Raw genomic sequence first — 27,847 nt, forward strand, 5'->3', positions numbered from 1 at the left:
GGCTCTATACAGTATGTATGGTTCCTAGTTACAGAAGGTCATTGTACAGGACAGGAGGTGTTATCATGGGGCCCTATACAGTATGTATGGTTCCTAGTTACAGAAGGTCAGTGTACAGGACAGGAGGTGTTATCATGGGGCTCTATACAGTATGTATGGTTCCTAGTTACAGAAGGTCATTGTACAGGACAGGAGGTGTTATCATGGGGCTCTATACAGTATGTATGGTTCCTAGTTACAGAAGGTCAGTGTACAGGACAGGAGGTGTTATCATGGGGCCCTGCTCTCCATATCACATATTTATGAGAAGGACATGGGGGTCACAAGACGGACAGGACATGGGGTCTTCTGGGAGGAGGAGGGGACCATAAGGAAAACAAGAATAAAGACGAGTGAGATTAAGGAAAGCGAGGGCTTTGTTTCCGTTTAATACTAGACTCTCAGGGACTGAGACGACTGCAGATTACATCCATTGCTAGAATCGGTAATACATCATGTACAGAGATTAACATCCAAACAATCCACTACGTTCTTATACGTCTCCTTGTAAAAATGAAACAAATTAGCAGCAAATTACAGAGCCCGAGGCGGCACAGGTGGAGTGGCCTGGCGGGTGTAGTGCTTCTAGAGTTTAAAAACCATTGAGAATTATTAGAAAACAACCAGAAATGACAATTTTTCACAAGTAGGAAAAAAAACTCAAACACAAGCAACGCACACGAAAAATCGATATATATGGATTTGTATCCGGCCTGTGATTGTCTGCAGCGCCGCTGCCGGCCTCCGCCGTAACATGCTTTCCCTTTTCTTTTGTGAAGATGACCATGAGAAAGTGCAGGGGCTGCTGAGGCTTGCAGTGCGCCCAGGGGATTATCATATACTCAGGCCGTCCGCGCTTGACAGTAAGAAAATATGCAAAACACATCTGTCACCTTTTTTAATAAAATATTTTTTACTGAAATGATTTGTGTTTGCTCCGGCCGGGATGAGCGCTTCATCCAGACAGGCGCCGCCGCGTATCGTATTGCTTTACACCCATGGAACTTGGCACCTTATTATATAATCACATAATCTTTCCTTCTTTTATAAGGACAGGAAACAATTCTGAAGCTTTGCTTTATTTACAACCGCCAGCCCCGGGGTGTCCTTCTTCCTGGGCGCTGGGAGGTTCGGGGGGGGGGGGTGTGGTGGTCTCCGCTCTTGGGATGCGCTGGGTAAAGTGCCTCTTGATCATAGATGCAGCTTGATGGCTCCCGACTCTGAGGACATTGAGTAAAGTGCCTGTTGTCTGCCATGTGGCGGTGGTTCCCAGAGGAGACCCCCACCTCATCCATTCATCTCACTCCATGCACTAGGGGTAAGTCATTACTGTAAACACCAGTGAGAAGAAGCCGCCATGTGTCTGCTGATCTCCAGCCTTTACATTCTGCAGGAGGACTGGACACAAGGTGCAGTCCAAGAAACAGTAGAGGATTGTGGGTACTTAGTGTAAGGGGGGCCTCTGCTGCTAGAAAGGTGGAAAAGTGCTGCAATGAGACAAGGTAGGTGAGAAAATACCATAGCAGAGCCAATCCCTAGAGGTGACCCTGAAGAATCTGGTGAGCAGCCGTGCTGGGTACGATGGATGATCTCCACAGCTCCGTCTGTACATGGGAGATCTGAAGGGTCAGCTGACCTCCCAGCCCTGCTCTTCTGGCCACAGCATCTCTCGCCTCCAGTACAGTCTGAGGTCACTTTCTAAAAATGCACTCGGGAAGGTTAAGAGTTCTGCGTCTCAGTTTCCGACATGGACCCTCCTCCAGGAGATAGGTAACATCGATGGCTGTAGAATAAATAAGAGCAGTTATCACAACCACAGGCAGGAGATACCATGCAATCTCACAACCAAAGTGGTAACGGCGGCACAGGATGAAGGCATAAGGAAAGACCCACTAACCGTTCTTCCCTGGCAGTTTCTCCAGAAGCTGGAGAAGAATCCGGTTGAGGCGGTCTCTCTTGGCTTGCCGACATTCTAGCGGGGAGCAGAGGCGTGTGGGGCGGCTGTTGGTCTCTGCTGTGTTGCTCTCACTCACTTCCACCTGGGGGGGGTCTAGCATCTCTGGAGGGGCATCATTATTCACCATTAGGACCTCCATCACAGACATCGGCTCCTCTTGTATCATCTCTTCTCCTGATGCTTTGGGTCGCTCAGATTTCCATGATGACCTGTGAGGAGAGAAAACTTGGTGACATATGATGATATAATCAGTAAACATGGAGATCTGGGGATGCGAGGGCGAGCTCACCTGCCACCATTCCGCTTGTAGTTATCTGGCACGTAATGAGGCTGAAATTAAAGATGGAGGCCACATTAGAACGATGCAGCCATGACATAGTGGTTAGACGCTGCACCAAATACACAACACTCACTGAAAAATCCCTTTTTGGGGTCAGCTTCTTGGGGAAGTGATCGAAGGCATAAATCTTGGTGCAGACTGGGTACCGATTGCGGTGGATTTTGTAGAACAAATGGGCGGATTTATCCAGCCGATAGTCACAGATATAAACATCCTGCTCTTTGGCTCCCTTTGGACGTCCTGTAATGAAGACGAGGGGGGTCATGACTGGTGGGTGACAGACTGCAGGCACTGTAGGGTCACTATGGCCGCCCATTCTTTACCTTTGCAGTATGTGTACAAGTCAAGAACACAGCAGGTGCCGACCACGGCCTCCAGAGGGATGATTTCATACAGCGGCACACGGAACAGCTCGTTGTGATAGAACTTCCGGGATGGTGAGTGATGCGTTTCATGTGGCCGAAAGTAATGATGTCCAAAGGCAAAGCGCTCCCCCCTGTGGAGAGAAGAGAGGTCAGAGGGCATCTGGCACCATCTTGGTCCGGGCACATAATAAGTTATGGCCGTACTTCTCATTCTTCCACAGCTTCTCTATCCGGAAGATATCCAGCTTCTCGCGGTTGATGTGTGACAGGAGTCGGTAGGACTGTCTCACGGGCTGTCCGTCTGGGGTACGCCGGCTGTCCCGCATGAGATAGACGCAGTCACCTGACAGACACATAGGCACATTAGATTCGCGCACATGGCCCACATCTATTCATACACTCACCAGACATCAGGTACCTTGTCGGAGGAGGAGTTCATCTCGTAGGAGGCAGATGAAGTAAATGAATCCGGGCTGAGCATAATGGGGACACGGGATCATGGGAACTTCCTACAATAACACATCACACTGTGAGCGGGGGCAGAGCCATCATATAGTAAAGCAAGATGGCGGATACCATCACTCACCCTGTCCACGGGCCGGGGGTCACAATGCTCGCAAAGGTAATGCTCCACATCAGACGTCACACCCATACAGTCACAATGCTGCCACACCTGCCGGAAATCAACTGGTCAGTGATCATAAAGGAGACCTCCGAACGATAAAGAGGAAAAAGTCAAAATCAGGTCTGAACCACTGTGATCCAGATAATTTCTGATACGCTCACCTCACCTGGTATACGCCCATCATACACTCACCTCATCCGGTATACATACACATCATGCACTCACCTCACCTGGTATACGCCCATCATGCACTCACCTCATCCGGTATACACACACACACATCATGCACTCACCTCACCTGGTATACGCCCATCATGCACTCACCTCATCCGGTATACACACACACACACATCATGCACTCACCTCACCTGGTATACGCCCATCATGCACTCACCTCATCCGGTATACACACACACACATCATGCACTCACCTCACCTGGTATACGCCCATCATGCACTCACCTCATCCGGTATACACACACACATCATGCACTCACCTCATCCGGTATACACACACACACATCATGCACTCACCTCATCCGGTATACACACACACACATCATGCACTCACCTCATCCGGTATACACACACACACACACATCATGCGCTCACCTCATCCGGTATATACACACACACATCATGCACTCACCTCATCCGGTATACACACACACACATCATGCACTCACCTCATCCGGTATACACACACACACATCATGCACTCACCTCATCCGGTATACACACACACACACATCATGCGCTCACCTCATCCGGTATACACACACACACACACACACATCATGCACTCACCTCATCCGGTATACACACACACACACATCATGCACTCACCTCATCCGGTATACACACACACACACACACACATCATGCACTCACCTCATCCGGTATACACACACACACACACACACATCATGCACTCACCTCATCCGGTATACACACACACACATCATGCACTCACCTCATCCGGTATACACACACACACATCATGCACTCACCTCATCCGGTATACACACACACACACATCATGCACTCACCTCATCCGGTATACACACACACACACACACATCATGCACTCACCTCATCCGGTATACACACACACACACACACATCATGCACTCACCTCATCCGGTATATACACACACACATCATGCACTCACCTCATCCGGTATACACACACACACATCATGCACTCACCTCATCCGGTATACACACACACACACACACATCATGCACTCACCTCATCCGGTATACACACACACACACACACATCATGCACTCACCTCATCCGGTATACACACACACACATCATGCACTCACCTCATCCGGTATACACACACACACATCATGCACTCACCTCATCCGGTATACACACACACACACATCATGCACTCACCTCATCCGGTATACACACACACACATCATGCACTCACCTCATCCGGTATACACACACACACATCATGCACTCACCTCATCCGGTATACACACACACACATCATGCACTCACCTCATCCGGTATACACACACATCATGCACTCACCTCATCCGGTATACACACACACACATCATGCACTCACCTCATCCGGTATACACACACACACATCATGCACTCACCTCATCCGGTATACACACACACACACATCATGCACTCACCTCATCCGGTATATACACACACACATCATGCACTCACCTCATCCGGTATACACACACACACACACACATCATGCACTCACCTCATCCGGTATACACACACACACATCATGCACTCACCTCATCCGGTATACACACATCATGCACTCACCTCATCCGGTATACACACATCATGCACTCACCTCATCCGGTATACACACATCATGCACTCACCTCATCCGGTATACACACATCATGCACTCACCTCATCCGGTATACACACATCATGCACTCACCTCATCCGGTATACACACACACATCATGCACTCACCTCATCCGGTATACACACACACATCATGCACTCACCTCATCCGGTATACACACACATCATGCACTCACCTCATCCGGTATACACACACACACACACATCATGCACTCACCTCATCCGGTATACACACACACATATCATGCACTCACCTCATCCGGTATACACACATCATGCACTCACCTCATCCGGTATACACACACACACACATCATGCACTCACCTCATCCGGTATACACACACATCATGCACTCACCTCATCCGGTATACACACACATCATGCACTCACCTCATCCGGTATACACACACACACACATCATGCACTCACCTCATCCGGTATACACACACATCATACACTCACCTCATCCGGTATACACACACATCATACACTCACCTCATCCGGTATACACACACATCATGCACTCACCTCATCCGGTATACACACACATCATGCACTCACCTCATCCGGTATACACACACATCATACACTCACCTCATCCGGTATACACACACATCATGCACTCACCTCATCCGGTATACACACACATCATGCACTCACCTCATCCGGTATACACACACATCATGCACTCACCTCATCCGGTATACACACACATCATGCACTCACCTCATCCGGTATAAGCCCATCATACACTCACCTCAGCTGACATACACACATCTGATATACACACATCATTCACTCACCTCATCCGGTATACACACATCATGCACTCGCCTCATCTGACATACACATCTGATATACACACATCATACACTCACCTCATCCGGTATACACACATCATACACTCACCTCATCCGGTATAAGCCCATCATACACTCTCCTCATCTGACATACATACATCATACACTCACCTCATCTGACATACACACATCATACACTCACCTCATCCGGTATACACACACACATCATGCACTCACCTCATCCGGTATACACACACACACATCATGCACTCACCTCATCCGGTAAACACACATCATGCACTCACCTCATCCGGTATACACACATCATGCACTCACCTCATCCGGTATACACACATCATGCACTCACCTCATCCGGTATACACACATCATGCACTCACCTCATCTGACATACACACATCATACACTCACCTCATCCGGTATACACACATCATACACTTACCTCATCCGGTATAAGCCCATCATACACTCACTTCATCTGACATACACATCTGATATACACACATCATGCACTCACCTCATCCGGTATACACACATCATGCGCTCACCTCATCCAGTATACACACATCATACACTCACGTCAACCGGTATAAGCCCATCATACACTCACCTCATCTGACATACACATCTGATATACACACATCATACACTCACCTCATCCGATATAAGCCCATCACACACTCACCTCATCTGACATATACACATCATCTGATATACATACAGCACTCACCTCATTCGGTATACAAACATCATGCACTCACCTCATCCGGTATACAAACATCATGCACTCACCTCATCCGGTATACACACATCATGCACTCACCTCATCCAGTATACACACATCATGCACTCACCTCATCTGACATACACACATCATACACTCACCTCATCCGGTATAAGCCCATCATACACTCACCTCATCTGACATATACACATCATCTGACATACACACATCATACACTCACCTCATCCGGTATACACACACAATGCACTCACCTCATCCGGTATACACACACATCATACACTCACCTCATCCGGTAGACACACATCATACACTCACCTTATCTATCTTTATGCATACCCTCACTATCCTCTGTACACATCATATACACTCGCACAACATCCTCTGTACACTCACCATACACTTCTCACACTGAATCATCAATCCTTCATCCTTGTAAAGGCCACAGATACAGCGGATGATGTCATCCTCCTTCTCGTGGCCACCATCCTTGTCGTACAGGGAGGTCTCACTGCTGTCCGCTTCACTAGCAGTTTCCCCTGAGATTTCATCGATATGTGCAGCAGACTCGTGCCGAGCGCTGTAATAAGCCTTCCGGAGCCGGCACACATCTCTCCCAATTGCCGACTTCCTACCATGATATTTCTGAAATTAAAGTAAAACTTTATTTATGGGAGGGGGGTCCAAATGAAGAGATGAGTACTCTTGTGTACCACACTTACCTCTGCATTACGGAAAACCTTCAACATGTCTGTGTCAAAGGCTTCGACTGTCTTGTAGTATCCGCTCAGAATCTGCTTCTCAATCGTCAGCAAATCTAGAGGATCACCAACCTTCTCATAGTAGTAAGGGTTTCTGCAATGGTAGAGGCAACTAGAAGAAACCATCCGGTAGTGGATGAAACCTAAGAGAGTGACCCCCCCCCCCCCATCATCATCTCTACAGGTAATAGTGACTCCCCCCCACACCATTTCTACAGGTAATAGTGACAACCCCCCTTACTGCCTGCCGCCATCTCTACAGGTAATAGTGCCCCCCCATCCCTACAGGTAATAGTGACAAACCCCCTACTGCCACCATCTCTACAGGTAATAGTGCCCTCCCCCCACCATATCTACAGGTAATAGTGACCCCCTCCCCCATCTCTATAGATGATAGTGACCCCCCCACCATCTCTAAAGGTAATAGTGACCCCCTCCCCCAACTCTACAGATAATAGCAACCCCCATCTCTACAGATAGTAGTGACCCCCCCCCCCAACCCATCTCTGCAGATCGTGACCCTCCCCCTCCAATCTATGCAAATAGTAGGTAGTGATCTCCCCATACAATACTCTCAGTCTGGTTCTTACTTTTTCTTGGGCGGTAGGCTGAGAAGTGGAGCTGCGAGGCTTCGGTTCATGGAATCTGTGAGATAAATATTATGCATCAGATATTGCACAACCTGTGCGGCCAGGCCATCAGTAGTCTCCATGCAGCAGAAAATACCAATAGCTCCATAGACCTGCTCGATGTAAAGTACAGGCAGATCATACCGAGCAGCACCATCATAAAGACCAGTACTTACATGTATGATTGGTAGAGTACTATGATGTGACATTACAGGGACTATGTGTAGTACATTGGTGGTGAACATTATCGGCGGCTGATTGTTTATTAACAATAATAATGCAAATAATAATAATTATTATTATTACAATAAAAGTAAATATCTTTAAATATGAGTGGACATGGACCAATGCTGTGTTCTTAGAATATTTTTATATCATGTCCAAATACATAAAAACCAAAGTCCTGTCGCCATCCGTACCGTCATGTCTAAAAGGAATAACCCTAACAAGACTCACTCAGGCTCTTAGATCTCTGTAGGTCCCTTTTCCCAGCAGTTGATTTCGGTCCAGAGATTTCCCATGGGATCAAGGTGATTGTTAGCAATATAGAAAAATCCACTGTCCTTCACAATTCCTGCATGGCTGGATGGATTCTTCTGCCGACTCTAGGGGGCTCCTCCACCACATGTCAATGTAGGAGGTTGGTGGGTTCCTCCACCACATGTCACTGTAGGAGGTTGGTGGGTTCCTCCACCACATGTCACTGTAGGAGGTTGGTGGGTTCCTCCACCACATGTCACTGTAGGAGGTTGGTGGGTTCCTCCACCACATGTCACTGTAGGAGGTTGGCGGGTTCCTCCACCACATGTCACTGTAGGAGGTTGGTGGGTTCCTCCACCACATGTCACTGTAGGAGGTTGGTGGGTTCCTCCACCACATGTCACTGTAGGAGGTTGGCGGGTTCCTCCACCACATGTCACTGTAGGAGGTTGGCGGGTTCCTCCACCACATGTCACTGTAGGAGGTTGGCGGGTTCCTCCACCACATGTCAATGTAGGAGGTTGGCGGGTTCCTCCACCACATGTCACTGTAGGAGGTTGGCGGGTTCCTCCACCACATGTCACTGTAGGAGGTTGGCGGGTTCCTCCACCACATGTCACTGTAGGAGGTTGGCGGGTTCCTCCACCACATGTCACTGTAGGAGGTTGGCGGGTTCCTCCACCACATGTCACTGTAGGAGGTTGGTGGGTTCCTCCACCACATGTCAATGTAGGAGGTTGGTGGGTTCCTCCACCACATGTCACTGTAGGAGGTAGGTGGGTTCCTCCACCACGTCATTGTAGGAGGTAGGTGGGTTCCTCCACCACATGTCACTGTAGGAGGTAGGTGGGTTCCTCCACCACATGTCACTGTAGGAGGTAGGTGGGGTCCTCCACCACATGTTACTGTAGGTAGGTGGGTTCCTCCACCACATGTCACTGTAGGAGGTAGGTGGGGTCCTCCACCACATGTTACTGTAGGTAGGTGGGTTCCTCCACCACATGTCACTGTAGGAGGTTGGCGGGTTCCTCCACCACATGTCACTGTAGGAGGTTGGTGGGTTCCTCCACCACATGTCACTGTAGGAGGTTGGCGGGTTCCTCCACCACATGTCACTGTAGGAGGTTGGCGGGTTCCTCCACCACATGTCACTGTAGGAGGTTGGCAGGTTCCTCCACCACATGTCAATGTAGGAGGTTGGCGGGTTCCTCCACCACATGTCACTGTAGGAGGTTGGTGGGTTCCTCCACCACATGTCAATGTAGGAGGTTGGTGGGTTCCTCCACCACATGTCACTGTAGGAGGTAGGTGGGTTCCTCCACCACGTCATTGTAGGAGGTAGGTGGGTTCCTCCACCACATGTCACTGTAGGAGGTAGGTGGGTTCCTCCACCACATGTCACTGTAGGAGGTAGGTGGGGTCCTCCACCACATGTTACTGTAGGTAGGTGGGTTCCTCCACCACATGTCACTGTAGGAGGTAGGTGGGGTCCTCCACCACATGTTACTGTAGGTAGGTGGGTTCCTCCACCACATGTCACTGTAGGAGGTAGGTGGGGTCCTCCACCACATGTTACTGTAGGTAGGTGGGTTCCTCCACCACATGTCACTGTAGGAGGTAGGTGGGGTCCTCCACCACATGTTACTGTAGGTAGGTGGGTTCCTCCACCACATGTCACTGTAGTTAGGGGCTCCTTCTGTCTTGTCTCTGAACAAGCAACAGGTAATAACACTGCTCTTTATAAGCATCAAATACACCATTCAAGGTGGTTTAAAGTTCTTGTCCTCTGTTCCCCATTCATTACAGGTCAGTCTGATCTTGTCCTCTGTTCCCCATTCATTACAGGTCAGTCTGATCTTGTCCTCTGTTCCCCATTCATTACAGGTCAGTCTGATCTTGTCCTCTGTTCCCCATTCATTACAGGTCAGTCTGATCTTGTCCTCTGTTCCCCATTCATTACAGGTCAGTCTGATCTTGTCCTCTGTTCCTCATTCATTACAGGTCAGTCTGATCTTGTCCTCTGTTCCTCATTCATTACAGTTCAGTCTGATCTTGTCCTCTGTTCCTCATTCATTACAGGTCAGTCTGATCTTGTCCTCTGTTCCTCATTCATTACAGGTCAGTCTGATCTTGTCCTCTGTTCCTCATTCATTACAGGTCAGTCTGATCTTGTCCTCTGTTCCTCATTCATTACAGGTCAGTCTGATCTTGTCCTCTGTTCCTCATTCATTACAGGTCAGTCTGATCTTGTCCTCTGTTCCTCATTCATTACAGGTCAGTCTGATCTTGTCCTCTGTTTCTCATTCATTACAGGTCAGTCTGATCTTGTCCTCTGTTTCTCATTCATTACAGGTCAGTCTGATCTTGTCCTCTGTTCCTCATTCATTACAGGTCAGTCTGATCTTGTCCTCTGTTCCTCATTCATTACAGGTCAGTCTGATCTTGTCCTCTGTTCCTCATTCATTACAGGTCAGTCTGATCTTGTCCTCTGTTCCTCATTCATTACAGGTCAGTCTGATCTTGTCCTCTGTTCCTCATTCATTACAGGTCAGTCTGATCTTGTCCTCTGTTCCTCATTCATTACAGGTCAGTCTGATCTTGTCCTCTGTTCCTCATTCATTACAGGTCAGTCTGATCTTGTCCTCTGTTCCTCATTCATTACAGGTCAGTCTGATCTTGTCCTCTGTTCCTCATTCATTACAGGTCAGTCTGATCTTCTCCTCTGTTTCTCATTCATTACAGGTCAGTCTGATCTTCTCCTCTGTTCCTCATTCATTACAGGTCAGTCTGATCTTCTCCTCTGTTTCTCATTCATTACATGTCAGTCTGATCTTCTCCTCTGTTTCTCATTCATTACAGGTCAGTCTGATCTTGTCCTCTGTTCCTCATTCATTACAGGTCAGTCTGATCTTGTCCTCTGTTCCTCATTCATTACAGGTCAGTCTGATCTTGTCCTCTGTTCCTCATTCATTACAGGTCAGTCTGATCTTGTCCTCTGTTCCTCATTCATTACAGGTCAGTCTGATCTTGTCCTCTGTTCCTCATTCATTACAGGTCAGTCTGATCTTGTCCTCTGTTTCTCATTCATTACAGGTCAGTCTGATCTTGTCCTCTGTTCCTCATTCATTACAGGTCAGTCTGATCTTGTCCTCTGTTCCTCATTCATTACAGGTCAGTCTGATCTTGTCCTCTGTTCCTCATTCATTACAGGTCAGTCTGATCTTGTCCTCTGTTCCTCATTCATTACAGGTCAGTCTGATCTTGTCCTCTGTTCCTCATTCATTACAGGTCAGTCTGATCTTGTCCTCTGTTCCTCATTCATTACAGGTCAGTCTGATCTTGTCCTCTGTTCCTCATTCATTACAGGTCAGTCTGATCTTGTCCTCTGTTCCTCATTCATTACAGGTCAGTCTGATCTTGTCCTCTGTTCCTCATTCATTACAGGTCAGTCTGATCTTCTCCTCTGTTTCTCATTCATTACAGGTCAGTCTGATCTTCTCCTCTGTTCCTCATTCATTACAGGTCAGTCTGATCTTCTCCTCTGTTTCTCATTCATTACATGTCAGTCTGATCTTCTCCTCTGTTTCTCATTCATTACAGGTCAGTCTGATCTTGTCCTCTGTTCCTCATTCATTACAGGTCAGTCTGATCTTGTCCTCTGTTCCTCATTCATTACAGGTCAGTCTGATCTTGTCCTCTGTTCCTCATTCATTACAGGTCAGTCTGATCTTGTCCTCTATTTCTCATTCATTACAGGTCAGTCTGATCTTGTCCTCTGTTCCTCATTCATTACAGGTCAGTCTGATCTTGTCCTCTGTTTCTCATTCATTACAGGTCAGTCTGATCTTGTCCTCTGTTTCTCATTCATTACAGGTCAGTCTGATCTTCTCCTCTGTTTCTCATTCATTACAGGTCAGTCTGATCTTGTCCTCTGTTCCTCATTCATTACATATCAGTCTGATCTTGTCCTTTGTTGAACACTGAACATACGGGCCAGTTATGGTGTTCTCCCATTGGTTTGCCTTCTTTAGTCTTTAAATATGAGAGATATATACAGGGTGGGCCATTTATATGGATACACCTTAATAAAATGGGAATGGTTGGTGATATTAACTTCCTGTTTGTGGCACATTATTTATTATATGTGAAGGGGGAAACTTTTCAAGATGGGTGGTGACCATGGCGGCCATTTTGAATCCAACTTTTGTTTTTTCGATAGGAAAAGGGTCATGTGACATCAAACGTATTGGGAATTTCACACGAAAAACAATGATGTGCTTGGCTTTAAGGTAACTTTATTCTTTCATCAGTTATTTACAAGTTTCTGACCACTTAGAAAATGTGTTCAATGTGCTGCCCATTGTGTTGGATTGTCAATGCCCCCTCTTCTCTATATACTGCTATATACTACTATATACACCGCAGGAGAAATGCTAGCACAGGCTTCCTGTATCTGTATATACTACTATATACACCGCAGGAGAAATGCTAGCACAGGCTTCCAGTATCTGTATACACTGCTATATACTACTATATACACCGCAGGAGAAATGCTAGCACAGGCTTCCTGTATCTGTATATACTACTATATACACCGCAGGAGAAATGCAAGCACAGGCTTCAGTATACACTGCTATATACTACTATATACACCGCAGGAGAAATGCTAGCACAGGCCTCCAGTATACACTGCTATATACTACTATATACACCGCAGGAGAAATGCTAGCACAGGTTTCCAGTATCTGTATATACTACTATATACTATTATATACACTGCAGGAGAAATGCTAGCACAGGCTTCCAGTATCCGTATACACTGCTATATACTACTATATACACCGCAGGAGAAATGCTAGCACAGGTTTCCAGTATCTGTATATACTACTATATACTATTATATACACTGCAGGAGAAATGCTAGCACAGGCTTCCAGTATCCGTATACACTGCTATATACTACTATATACACCGCAGGAGAAATGCTAGCACAGGCTTCCAGTATCCGTATACACTGCTATATACTACTATATACACTGCAGGAGAAATGCTAGCACAGGCTTCCAGTATACACTGCTATATACTACTATATACACCGCAGGAGAAATGCTAGCACAGGCTTCCAATATCCGTATACACTGCTATATACTACTATATACATCGCAGGAGAAATGCTAGCACAGGCTTCCAGTATCTGTATACACTGCTATATACACCGCAGGAGAAATGCTAGCACAGGCTTCCAGTATCTGTATACACACCGCAGGAGAAATGCTAGCACAGGCTTCCAGTATCCGTATACACTGCTATATGCTACTATATACACCGTAGGAGAAATGCTAGCGCAGGCTTCCAGTATCTGTATACACTGCTATATACACCGCAGGAGAAATGCTAGCACAGGCTTCAAGTATCCTTATACACTGCTATATACTACTATATACACCGCAGGAGAAATGCTAGCACAGGCTTCCAGTATCCGTATACACTGCTATATACTACTATATACACCGCAGGAGAAATGCTAGCACAGGCTTCCAGTACACACTGCTATATACTACTATATACACCGCAGGAGAAATGCTAGCACAGGCTTCCAGTACACACTGCTATATACTACTATATACACCGCAGGAGAAATGCTAGCACAGGCTTCCAGTATCCGTAGTTTCAGATGCTGCAGAATGGGCAAAACAAAAATTGTAACAGAACCGTCAGGTCCAACCATTCCTAGATGAACAGTTTCCTGGAAAGTGGATTGGTCGACGTGGACCAGTAGAATGGCCCCCAAGGTCTCCCGATCTGACCCCCTTAGACTTTTATCTTTGGGGTTATCTGAAGGCAATTGTCTATGCTGTGAAGATACGAGATGTGCAGCACCTGAAACTACGGATACTGGAAGCCTGTGCTAGCATTTCTCCTGCGGTGTATATAGTAGTATATAGCAGTGTATACGGATACTGGAAGCCTGTGCTAGCATTTCTCCTGTGGTGTATATAGTAGTATATAGCAGTGTATACTGGAACCCTGTGCTAGCATTTCTCCTGCAGTGTATATAGTAGTATATAGCAGTGTATACGGATACTGGAAGCCTGTGCTAGCATTTCTCCTGCGGTGTATATAGTAGTATATAGCAGTGTATACGGATACTGGAAGCCTGTGCTAGCATTTCTCCTGTGGTGTATATAGTAGTATATAGCAGTGTATACTGGAAGCCTGTGCTAGCATTTCTCCTGCAGTGTATATAGTAGTATATAGCAGTGTATACAGATACTGGAAGCCTGTGCTAGCATTTCTTCTGCGGTGTATATAGTAGTATATAGCAGTGTATACATATACTGGAAGCCTGTGCTAGCATTTCTCCTGCGGTGTATATAGTAGTATATAGCAGTGTATACAGATACTGGAAGCCTGTGCTAGCATTTCTCCTGCAGTGTATATAGTAGTATATAGCAGTGTATACAGATACTGGAAGTCTGTGCTAGCATTTCTCCTGAGGTGTATATAGTAGTATATAGCAGTATATAGAGAAGAGGGTTGCATTGACAATGGGCAGCGCATTGAACACATTTTATAAGTGGTCAGAAACTTGTAAATAACTGATGAAAGAATAAAGTTACAGTAAAACCAAGCACATCATTGTTTTTCTTGTGAAATTCCCAATAAGTTTGATGTCACATGACCCTCTTCCTATTGAAAAACAAAAGTTGGATTCAAAATGGCAGCCATGGTCACCACCCATCTTGAAAAGTTTCCCCCCCTCACATATACTAATATGCCACAAACAGGAAGTTATCACCAACCATTCCCATGTTATTAAGGTGTATACATAGAAATCGCCCACCCTGTAGTATATAGATGCCCAAGCAATTTCACTAATTACTCTAATTTCTCTATAGTTTACGTGATAGTTTCTATTCAGTTGGGCCAATGATGTCCATCTCCATGTAGTTGAAATAATTTTCCATTCACCTTCACCAAATTTGTTAAACTCACTTTCCCCAATCCCTCTATACATATACCATCATACAAATTTTCTGTTCAGTCAGACATGTAACCCTCCTCCACATTCCCTCTCTTAGGTCACATACATAATCCTCCTCCACATTCCCTCTCTTAGGTCACATACATAATCCTCCTCCTCATTCCCTCTCTTTAGGTCACATACATAATCCTCCATTACATTCTCTCTCTCATAGGTCACATACATAATCCTCCTCCACATTCCCTCTCTTAGGTCACATACATAATCCTCCATTACATTCCCTCTCTTAGGTCACATACATAATCCTCCATTACATTCCCTCTCTTAGGTCACATACATAATCCTCCTCCACATTCCCTCTCTCTTAGGTCACATACATAATCCTCCTCCACATTCCGTCTCTCTTAGGTCACATACATAATCCTCCTCCACATTCCCTCTCTCTTAGGTCACATACATAATCCTCCTCCACATTCCCTCTCTTAGGTCACATACATAATCCTCCATTACATTCCCTCTCTTAGGTCACATACATAATCCTCCTCCACATTCCCTCTCTTAGGTCACATACATAATCCTCCTCCACATTCCCTCTCTTAGGTCAGATACATAACCCTCCTCCACATTCCCTCTCTCTTAGGTCACATACATAATCCTCCTCCACATTCCCTCTCTTAGGTCAGATACATAACCCTCCTCCACATTCCCTCTCTCTTAGGTCACATACATAATCCTCCACATTCCCTCTCTTAGGTCACATACATAATCCTCCTGCACATTCCATCTCTTAGGTCACATACATAATCCTCCTCCTCATTCCCTCTCTTAGGTCAGATACATAATCCTCCTCCTCATTCCCTCTCTTAGGTCACATACATAATCCTCCTCCTCATTCCCTCTCTTAGGTCACATACATAATCCTACATTACATTCCCTCTCTTAGGTCACATACATAATCCTCCACATTCCCTTTCTTAGGTCAAATACATAATCCTCCATTACATTCCCTTTCTTAGGTCACATACATAATCCTCCTCCACATTCCCTCTCTCTTAGGTCACATACATAATCCTCCTCCTCATTCCCTCTCTTAGGTCACATACATAATCCTCCTCCACATTCCCTCTCTTAGGTCACATACATAATCCTCCTCCACATTCCCTCTCTTAGGTCACATACATAATCCTCCTCCTCATTCCCTTCTCTTAGGTCACATACATAATCCTCCATTACATTCTCTCTCTCATAGGTCACATACATAATCCTCCTCCACATTCCCTCTCTTAGGTCACATACATAATCCTCCTCCACATTCCCTCTCTTAGGTCACATACATAATCCTCCTCCACATTCCCTCTCTTAGGTCACATACATAATCCTCCTCCACATTCCCTCTCTTAGGTCACATACATAATCCTCCTCCACATTCCCTCTCTTAGGTCACATACATAATCCTCCTCCACATTCCCTCTCTTAGGTCACATACATAATCCTCCTCCTCATTCCCTTCTCTTAGGTCACATACATAATCCTCCATTACATTCCCTCTCTTAGGTCACATACATAATCCTCCTCCACATTCCCTCTCTTAGGTCACATACATAATCCTCCTCCACATTCCCTCTCTTAGGTCACATACATAATCCTCCATTACATTCTCTCTCTCATAGGTCACATACATAATCCTCCTCCACATTCCCTCTCTTAGGTCACATACATAATCCTCCTCCACATTCCCTCTCTTAGGTCACATACATAATCCTCCTCCTCATTCCCTTCTCTTAGGTCACATACATAATCCTCCATTACATTCCCTCTCTTAGGTCACATACATAATCCTCCTCCACATTCCCTCTCTTAGGTCACATATATAATCCTCCATTACATTCCCTCTCTTAGGTCACATACATAATCCTCCTCCACATTCCCTCTCTTAGGTCACATACATAATCCTCCTCCACATTCCATCTCTTAGGTCACATACATAATCCTCCACATTCCCTCTCTTAGGTCACATACATAATCCTCCACATTCCCTCTCTTAGGTCACATACATAATCCTCCACATTCCCTCTCTTAGGTCACATACATAATCCTCCATTACATTCCCTCTCTTAGGTCACATACATAATCCTCCTCCACATTCCCTTCTCTTAGGTCACATACATAATCCTCCTGCACATTCCATCTCTTAGGTCACATACATAATCCTCCTCCACATTCCCTCTCTCTTAGGTCACATACATAATCCTCCTCATTCCCTCTCTTAGGTCACATACATAATCCTCCACATTCCCTCTCTTAGGTCACATACATAATCCTCCTGCACATTCCCTCTCTTAGGTCACATACATAATCCTCCTCCACATTCCCTCTCTTAGGTCACATACATAATCCTCCATTACATTCTCTCTCTCATAGGTCACATACATAATCCTCCTCCACATTCCCTCTCTTAGGTCACATACATAATCCTCCTCCACATTCCCTCTCTTAGGTCACATACATAATCCTCCTCCACATTCCCTCTCTTAGGTCACATACATAATCCTCCTCCACATTCCCTCTCTTAGGTCAGATACATAACCCTCCTCCACATTCCCTCTCTCTTAGGTCACATACATAATCCTCCTCCACATTCCCTCTCTTAGGTCAGATACATAACCCTCCTCCACATTCCCTCTCTCTTAGGTCACATACATAATCCTCCACATTCCCTCTCTTAGGTCACATACATAATCCTCCTGCACATTCCATCTCTTAGGTCACATACATAATCCTCCTCCTCATTCCCTCTCTTAGGTCAGATACATAATCCTCCTCCTCATTCCCTCTCTTAGGTCACATACATAATCCTCCTCCTCATTCCCTCTCTTAGGTCACATACATAATCCTACATTACATTCCCTCTCTTAGGTCACATACATAATCCTCCACATTCCCTTTCTTAGGTCACATACATAATCCTCCTCCACATTCCCTCTCTCTTAGGTCACATACATAATCCTCCTCCTCATTCCCTCTCTTAGGTCACATACATAATCCTCCTCCACATTCCCTCTCTTAGGTCACATACATAATCCTCCATTACATTCTCTCTCTCATAGGTCACATACATAATCCTCCTCCACATTCCCTCTCTTAGGTCACATACATAATCCTCCTCCACATTCCCTCTCTTAGGTCACATACATAATCCTCCTCCTCATTCCCTTCTCTTAGGTCACATACATAATCCTCCATTACATTCTCTCTCTCATAGGTCACATACATAATCCTCCTCCACATTCCCTCTCTTAGGTCACATACATAATCCTCCTCCTCATTCCCTTCTCTTAGGTCACATACATAATCCTCCTCCACATTCCCTCTCTTAGGTCACATACATAATCCTCCTCCTCATTCCCTTCTCTTAGGTCACATACATAATCCTCCATTACATTCTCTCTCTCATAGGTCACATACATAATCCTCCTCCACATTCCCTCTCTTAGGTCACATACATAATCCTCCTCCACATTCCCTCTCTTAGGTCACATACATAATCCTCCTCCACATTCCCTCTCTTAGGTCACATACATAATCCTCCTCCTCATTCCCTCTCTTAGGTCACATACATAATCCTCCTCCACATTCCCTCTCTTAGGTCACATACATAATCCTCCATTACATTCTCTCTCTCATAGGTCACATACATAATCCTCCATTACATTCCCTCTCTTAGGTCACATACATAATCCTCCTCCACATTCCCTCTCTTAGGTCACATACATAATCCTCCTCCACATTCCCTCTCTTAGGTCACATACATAATCCTCCATTACATTCTCTCTCTCATAGGTCACATACATAATCCTCCTCCACATTCCCTCTGTTAGGTCACATACATAATCCTCCTCCACATTCCCTCTCTTAGGTCACATACATAATCCTCCACATTCCCTTCTCTTAGGTCACATACATAATCCTCCATTACATTCCCTCTCTTAGGTCACATACATAATCCTCCTCCACATTCCCTCTCTTAGGTCACATACATAATCCTCCTCCACATTCCCTCTCTTAGGTCACATACATAATCCTCCATTACATTCTCTCTCTCATAGGTCACATACATAATCCTCCTCCACATTCCCTCTCTTAGGTCACATACATAATCCTCCTCCACATTCCCTCTCTTAGGTCACATACATAATCCTCCTCCTCATTCCCTTCTCTTAGGTCACATACATAATCCTCCATTACATTCCCTCTCTTAGGTCACATACATAATCCTCCTCCACATTCCCTCTCTTAGGTCACATATATAATCCTCCATTACATTCCCTCTCTTAGGTCACATACATAATCCTCCTCCACATTCCCTCTCTTAGGTCACATACATAATCCTCCTCCACATTCCATCTCTTAGGTCACATACATAATCCTCCACATTCCCTCTCTTAGGTCACATACATAATCCTCCACATTCCCTCTCTTAGGTCACATACATAATCCTCCACATTCCCTCTCTTAGGTCACATACATAATCCTCCATTACATTCCCTCTCTTAGGTCACATACATAATCCTCCTCCACATTCCCTTCTCTTAGGTCACATACATAATCCTCCTGCACATTCCATCTCTTAGGTCACATACATAATCCTCCTCCACATTCCCTCTCTCTTAGGTCACATACATAATCCTCCACATTCCCTTCTCTTAGGTCACATACATAATCCTCCTCCACATTCCATCTCTTAGGTCACATACATAATCCTCCTCCACATTCCCTCTCTTAGGTCAGATACATAATCCTCCTCCACATTCCCTCTCTTAGGTCACATACATAATCCTCCTCCACATTCCCTCTCTTAGGTCACATACATAATCCTCCTCCACATTCCCTCTCTTAGGTCAGATACATAACCCTCCTCCACATTCCCTCTCTCTTAGGTCACATACATAATCCTCCTCCACATTCCCTCTCTTAGGTCACATACATAATCCTCCATTACATTCCCTTTCTTAGGTCACATACATAATCCTCCTCCACATTCCCTCTCTCTTAGGTCACATACATAATCCTCCTCCACATTCCCTCTCTTAGGTCACATACATAATCCTCCTCCACATTCCCTCTCTTAGGTCACATACATAATCCTCCTCCACATTCCCTCTCTTAGGTCACATACATAATCCTCCTCCACATTCCCTTCTCTTAGGTCACATACATAATCCTCCATTACATTCCCTCTCTTAGGTCACATACATAATCCTCCTCCACATTCCCTCTCTTAGGTCACATATATAATCCTCCACATTCCCTCTCTTAGGTCACATACATAATCCTCCTCCACATTCCCTCTCTTAGGTCACATACATAATCCTCCACATTCCATCTCTTAGGTCACATACATAATCCTCCACATTCCCTCTCTTAGGTCACATACATAATCCTCCACATTCCCTCTCTTAGGTCACATACATAATCCTCCTGCACATTCCCTCTCTTAGGTCACATACATAATCCTCCTCCACATTCCCTCTCTCTTAGGTCACATACATAATCCTCCTCCACATTCCCTCTCTTAGGTCACATACATCATCCTCCTCCACATTCCCTCTCTTAGGTCAGATACATAATCCTCCTGCACATTCCCTCTCTTAGGTCACATACATAATCCTCCTCCACATTCCCTCTATCTTAGGTCAGATACATAATCCTACATTACATTCCCTCTGTTAGGTCACATATATAATCCTCCACATTCCCTCTCTTAGGTCACATACATAATCCTACATTACATTCCCTCTCTTAGGTCACATACATAATCCTCCTCCACATTCCCTTCTCTTAGGTCACATACATAATCCTCCTGCACATTCCCTCTCTTAGGTCACATACATAATCCTCCTCCACATTCCCTCTCTTAGGTCACATACATAATCCTCCTCCACATTCCCTTTCTCTTAGGTCACATACATAATCCTCCTCCACATTCCCTCTCTTAGGTCACATACATCATCCTCCTCCACATTCCCTCTCTTAGGTCAAATACATAATCCTCCTGCACATTCCCTCTCTTAGGTCACATACATAATCCTCCTCCACATTCCCTCTCTTAGGTCATACACATAATCCTCCATTACATTCCCTCTCTTAGGTCACATACATAATCCTCCTCCTCATTCCCTCTCTCATAGGTCACATACATAATCCTCCTCCTCATTCCCTCTCTCATAGGTCGCATACATCATCCTCCTCCACATTACCTCTCATAGGTCAGATACATATTCCTCAATTATATTCCCTCTCATAGGTCAGGATTACTACTATACTTCAGGCTGTGAGGTGTCACAAAAATTTTAGAAACTGATTTACTTTCTTTCCTCAAATTCCCAGTAGATTTTTAGCCGTTTACATACATGTGGTCAGTATTTGGTAACTTTGCATTTACACTGCCTATGACACGTTTTGGGGCATCCATTAGCTCCTCACAGTGCGTTGCTGAGATTTAGGTAATTTCCTCCTGGTGCAGTCAGGTTTGTTGTCTCCTTGCTAGTACATGCCTTTTCAATGTTGCCTATAAATTTTACATGGAATTGAAGTCAGGGCTTAAACCATTAGGTGTGGGAGTATGCTTGGGTGATTTGTCCATTTGGAAAACCCTTTTGGCTCAAGCTTTACCTTCATGGCTAATGTCTTAAGAGATCACTTCAGTATCTTTGCGTTGTTCTTCCTCATATACCATTTATATTGTGAATTGATTCAAAGCACTCAACAAATTGATGCTGCCCACCCAGATGGTGATCTTTGGCTTAGAAGCCTCCCACTTTTTCCTTTATACATAGTCATGGGCATTAGGCCCACTTTCCTTGTTTTGTCACACCAGAGGACATTTTTGCATAGGTCAGATCCTTGTCCCCATGTGCTGCTGACGACTGTAACTGGGCTTTATTTGGTTATTTCAAAGCAGCGGCTTCTTCCTTGCTGAGCGCCTTCCAGGCAATGTGAATATAAGACACTTACACACACACACACACACCCACATACATACATACATATATATATATATATATATATATATATATATTTATACACAAACTTCTTGATATAGACACGTCTGTGCCCATTTCCTACATCTTCACAAGGCTTTCACTGTTGTTCTTGGACTGATTTTCTTTTCTTTTTTTCCCCCCAAAGACTTCTTCCTGGGTGTTATAACAAAGGTGCAGGCCCATGCACATATTACAGTGTGAACAGAACAGGGTAGCCCCTTGAAGGCGAATGGACCAGCCTTTTATTATGATGTCTTGCGGATTATAATCCCGCTCAAGGTCACATCTAGTTACCTTACATGATCAGCCTATCACAAGCTGCTAGAGCCAGTGTCACTAAGGTGTATGTAAACTTCTGACCCACTGGGATTCTGATACAGTAAATTATGAATTAAATTATGTGTGGAAACATTTGTTAAATTATTTTGTCACATCCAAATTAGAAGCAATGCGATAACAATAAAAATTGATGTCATGGAATCTGTGGTAAGAGAAAGGGGAGTTTTACTGACTTCAACCTAAGTGTATGAAACATATACGTCACATACTTACAGGGGTTGGACAAATTAACTAACAATTCTATTTTTAGGAACTCGTCCTGCATCATATGTCAGTGTGCAAAGACCTGCAAAATATTGGCACACAGAAATAGCTGTGGTTGAAAATCAAAGCATGACAGAAGGGAAAGAATATAACTTTGCCAAATTGTGGCCAAAAATGGCAAAACTACAGCCCCTCCAATCACTGTAAACAGGGAAGGGGGAGTGTGATTTGCATTTTCGGCCACTGTATGATGAAGAACTCTTCTGGCACTCACATCAAGTTTTGACTTTTGACCACAGCTACTTCAAAGTTTGGTGTGCAGATGTTTTGCTGGTCTTTGCATACTGAGACGTGATGAAGGAAACAAGACCACACCATCAACTGTGGTACATATGCCACTGCTTGTCACGCACCAACAACCATTCCCCTGTATGTATATGTAAGTGCGTTAATATACACATTTTCCATAATCTACACCTTTAGAATAGATGATCCCATCACATATCTCCTTAAATATCTGTGCCAGCCGCGCTGCCCGTGTCACCTCGATGTTCTCCTCAGCAGCCGCTAACCTCCTGGTACGTACAGAACGTGATGTCTGCAGAGCAGCAAACTGGGTCATAAAGACATCTACAAAACAAGGGACACAGAACCCCATTAATGACCAATGGGTGTAATGAGGAGGCCATGCCGAAACTGTGACTGGAGCCTCACCAGACTTAATGTTGCCATCATCCCTGCACACACTGCTCCACCGGCTGTACAAAGGGGACGAGCTCAGATCATCCTTTACCTCCTCGTGCCTCTGCCGTGTTTTCTCCCAGTTTCTCACCAAGAACACACGGTGCTTCAACACAAAATTCCTAAGAATAAAAATAAATGAGTGATGCAGAGATTGATTGTGCAGCAAGGTGTCACACGGTAGGCGGAAAGGTGAAGGCAGGACAGTGATGTAGAAGTGATCGGGCACACAGTGACATAGTAGTGATCGGGCACATAGTGACGTAGCAGTGATCGAGCACACAGTGATGTAGTAGTGATCAGGAATAAAGTGACGTAGCAGTGATCGAGCACACAGTGACGTAGTAGTGATCAGGCACACAGTGACGTAGTAGTGATCAGGCACACAGTGACGTAGCAGTGATCAGGCACACAGTGACGTAGTAGTGATCAGGCACACAGTGACGTAGTAGTGATCAGGCACACAGTGACGTAGTAGTGATCAGGCACACAGTGACGTAGTAGTGATCAGGCACACAGTGACGTAGCAGTGATCAGGCACACAGTGACGTAGCAGTGTTCAGGCACACAGTGACGTAGTAGTGATCAGGCACACAGTGACGTAGTAGTGATCAGGCACACAGTGACGTAGTAGTGATCAGGCACACAGTGACGTAGTAGTGATCAGGCACACAGTGACGTAGTAGTGATCAGGCACACAGTGACGTAGTAGTGATCAGGCACACAGTGACGTAGTAGTGATCAGGCACACAGTGACGTAGCAGTGATCGAGCACACAGTGATGTAGTAGTGATCAGGAACAAAGTGACGTAGCAGTGATCGAGCACACAGTGACGTAGTAGTGATCAGGCACACAGTGACGTAGTAGTGATCAGGCACACAGTGACGTAGCAGTGATCATGCACACAGTGACGTAGCAGTGATCAGGCACACAGTGACGTAGCAGTGATCAGGCACACAGTGACGTAGCAGTGATCCCACACACACAGTGACGTAGTAGTGATCCCACACACACAGTGACGTAGTAGTGATCCCACACACACAGTGACGTAGTAGTGATCCCACACACACAGTGACGTAGCAGTGATCAGGCACACAGTGACGTAGTAGTGATCAGGCACACAGTGACGTAGTAGTGATCGAGCACACAGTGACGTAGTAGTGATCGAGCACACAGTGACGTAGTAGTGATCAGGCACACAGTGACGTAGTAGTGATCAGGCACACAGTGATGTAGTAGTGATCAGGCACACAGTGATGTAGAAGTGATCAGGCACACAGTGACGTAGCAGTGATCGAGCACACAGTGACGTAGCAGTGATCAGGCACACAGTGACGTAGTAGTGATCGAGCACACAGTGACGTAGCAGTGATCAGGCACACAGTGACGTAGTAGTGATCAGGCACACAGTGACGTAGTAGTGATCCCACACACACAGTGACGTAGTAGTGATCCCAGGCACACAGTGACGTAGTAGTGATCAGGCACACAGTGACGTAGTAGTGATCAGGCACACAGTGACGTAGTAGTGATCCCACACACACAGTGACGTAGTAGTGATCCCAGGCACACAGTGACGTAGTAGTGATCCCACACACACAGTGACGTAGTAGTGATCCCAGGCACACAGTGACGTAGTAGTGATCAGGCACACAGTGACGTAGTAGTGATCAGGCACACAGTGACGTAGTAGTGATCAGGCACACAGTGACGTAGTAGTGATCAGGCACACAGTGACGTAGTAGTGATCAGGCACACACAGTGACGTAGTAGTGATCAGGCACACACAGTGACGTAGTAGTGATCAGGCACACACAGTGACGTAGTAGTGATCAGGCACACACAGTGACGTAGTAGTGATCAGGCACACACAGTGACGTAGTAGTGATCAGGCACACACAGTGACGTAGTAGTGATCAGGCACACACAGTGACGCAGTAGTGATCCCACACACACACAGTGACATTGTAGTGATCCCACACACACAGTGACGCGGTAGTGATCACACACACAGCGACGCGGTAGTGATCACACACACACAGCGACGCGGTAGTGATCACACACACACAGCGACGCGGTAGTGATCCCACACACACAGCGACGTGGTAGTGATCCCCCACACACAGCGAAGCGGTAGTGATCCCCCACACACAGCGACGTAGTAGTGATCCCCCACACACAGCGACGTAGTAGTGATCCCCCGCACACAGTGACTTAATAGTGATCCCACACACACAGTGATGCAGTAGTGACCAGATGCAGTAGTAACCAGACACACAGTGACGTGGTTGTGATCACACACAGTGACGTGGTAGTGACCAGAATCACAGTGACGTGGAAGTGCTCACAAACACACAGTGATGTATTAGTGACCAGACATACAGTGCTGTAGTAGTGACCAGACATACAGTGATGTAGTAGTGATCCCACACACACAGTGACTTAGCAGTGATCACACATACAGTGATGCAGTAGTGACCAGATGCAATAGTAACCAGACACACAGTGACGTAGCAGTGATCGGGCACACAGTGACGTAGTAGTGATCGGGCACACAGTGACGTAGTAGTGATCGGGCACACAGTGACGTAGTAGTGATCAGGCACACAGTGACGTAGTAGTGATCGGGCACACAGTGACGTAGTAGTGATCGGGCACACAGTGACGTAGCAGTGATCGGGCACACAGTGACGTAGCAGTGATCGGGCACACCGTGACGTAGCAGTGATCGGGCACACAGTGACGTAGCAGTGATCGGACACACAGTGACGTAGCAGTGATCGGGCACACAGTGACGTAGTTATGACGCACACAGTGATGTAGTAGTGACCATGCACACAGTGATGTATTAGAAATCACGCACAGAGTGATGTAGTAGTGATCAGGCACAGAGTGATGTAGGAGTGATCAGGCACACAGTGATGTAGGAGTGATCAGGCACACAGTGATGTAGTAGTGATCAGGCACACAGTGATGTAGTAGTGATCAGGCACACAGTGATGTAGTAGTGATCAGGCACACAGTGATGTAGTAGTGATCAGGCACACAGTGATGTAGTAGTGATCAGGCACACAGTGATGTAGTAGTGATCAGGCACACAGTGATGTAGTAGTGATCAGGCACACAGTGATGTAGTAGTGATCAGGCGTGCAGTGGTACACAGGTGTCTCACCTTTCTCTGTTGGACATTGGCTTCATATGTAGTTGAGGGCAGAGTCGATTAGCAGAGCTGACATTGTCGTTGCGGTCCTCGCTCAGATGACCCCTCTGCAGAAAGGAAATGTGATGAGGTAATCCTACATCTGCTCCAGAGCCCCGGTGGCCATCGACCTCTCACTCACCCTCCTCTTTAGCCGATGCTTGGATTTCCTCTTCTCCTTGGAGCGGCCGGGCCTTCGATGGGTGGATAAGTGCCCAGTCTTACTATTCAGGCCATTCATCCTCTGACTTTTACCGCCGATTATTCCGCGACACTGCTCAAAGCCGCACTTACACAATTGCTTCATAAAAATAGGAGAAAGGATGTAACATAGTCCACGAGGGAGTCTGCAACAACCTGAAGATCCAGAATGCTGCCCCATGAGCTAACAAGCTACTCTCTACACAGGAGCAGATCCCCTACAGATGTCTTATCCTCTACACAGGAGCAGATTCCTACAGATGTCTTATCCACTACACAGGAGCAGATCCCTACAGATGTCTTATCCACTACACAGGAGCAGATCCCCTACAGATGTCTTATCCACTACACAGGAGCAGATCCCTACAGATGTCTTATCCACTACACAGGAGCAGATCCCTACAGATGTCTTATCCACTACACAGGAGCAGATCCCTACAGATGTCTTATCCACTACACAGGAGCAGATCCCTACAGATGTCTTATCCACTACACAGGAGCAGATCCCTACAGA

At 45.8% G+C, this 27,847-nt stretch overlaps 1 protein-coding gene across 5 annotated transcripts in view; it reads right to left on the bottom strand.

Annotated features, from left to right (window-relative positions):
- Nucleotides 1–393: 393 nt before the first annotated feature.
- The window catches only part of ASH1L (ASH1 like histone lysine methyltransferase), a 120,156-nt gene continuing 92,702 nt past the window's right edge, over nt 394–27,847 (bottom strand). For all 5 annotated transcript variants that reach the window (XM_056554522.1, XM_056554524.1, XM_056554525.1 and 2 more), the window contains exons 14-28: nt 27,275–27,433; nt 27,106–27,200; nt 23,906–24,054; nt 23,669–23,821; nt 8,102–8,156; nt 7,473–7,605; nt 7,147–7,395; nt 3,288–3,374; nt 3,120–3,210; nt 2,906–3,044; nt 2,660–2,832; nt 2,410–2,576; nt 2,286–2,326; nt 1,937–2,205; nt 394–1,822 (exon numbers count right to left, since the gene is read on the bottom strand). In XM_056554522.1, coding sequence (XP_056410497.1) covers nt 1,731–1,822; nt 1,937–2,205; nt 2,286–2,326; nt 2,410–2,576; nt 2,660–2,832; nt 2,906–3,044; nt 3,120–3,210; nt 3,288–3,374; nt 7,147–7,395; nt 7,473–7,605; nt 8,102–8,156; nt 23,669–23,821; nt 23,906–24,054; nt 27,106–27,200; nt 27,275–27,433 — 2,052 coding nt within the window. In that variant the 3' untranslated portion in view covers nt 394–1,730. The remainder of the gene's footprint in view (nt 1,823–1,936; nt 2,206–2,285; nt 2,327–2,409; nt 2,577–2,659; nt 2,833–2,905; nt 3,045–3,119; nt 3,211–3,287; nt 3,375–7,146; nt 7,396–7,472; nt 7,606–8,101; nt 8,157–23,668; nt 23,822–23,905; nt 24,055–27,105; nt 27,201–27,274; nt 27,434–27,847) is intronic.

The sequence above is a fragment of the Hyla sarda genome, unplaced genomic scaffold (genome assembly GCF_029499605.1).
Source record: "Hyla sarda isolate aHylSar1 unplaced genomic scaffold, aHylSar1.hap1 scaffold_778, whole genome shotgun sequence".
Classification (NCBI taxonomy): Eukaryota; Metazoa; Chordata; class Amphibia; order Anura; family Hylidae; genus Hyla; species Hyla sarda.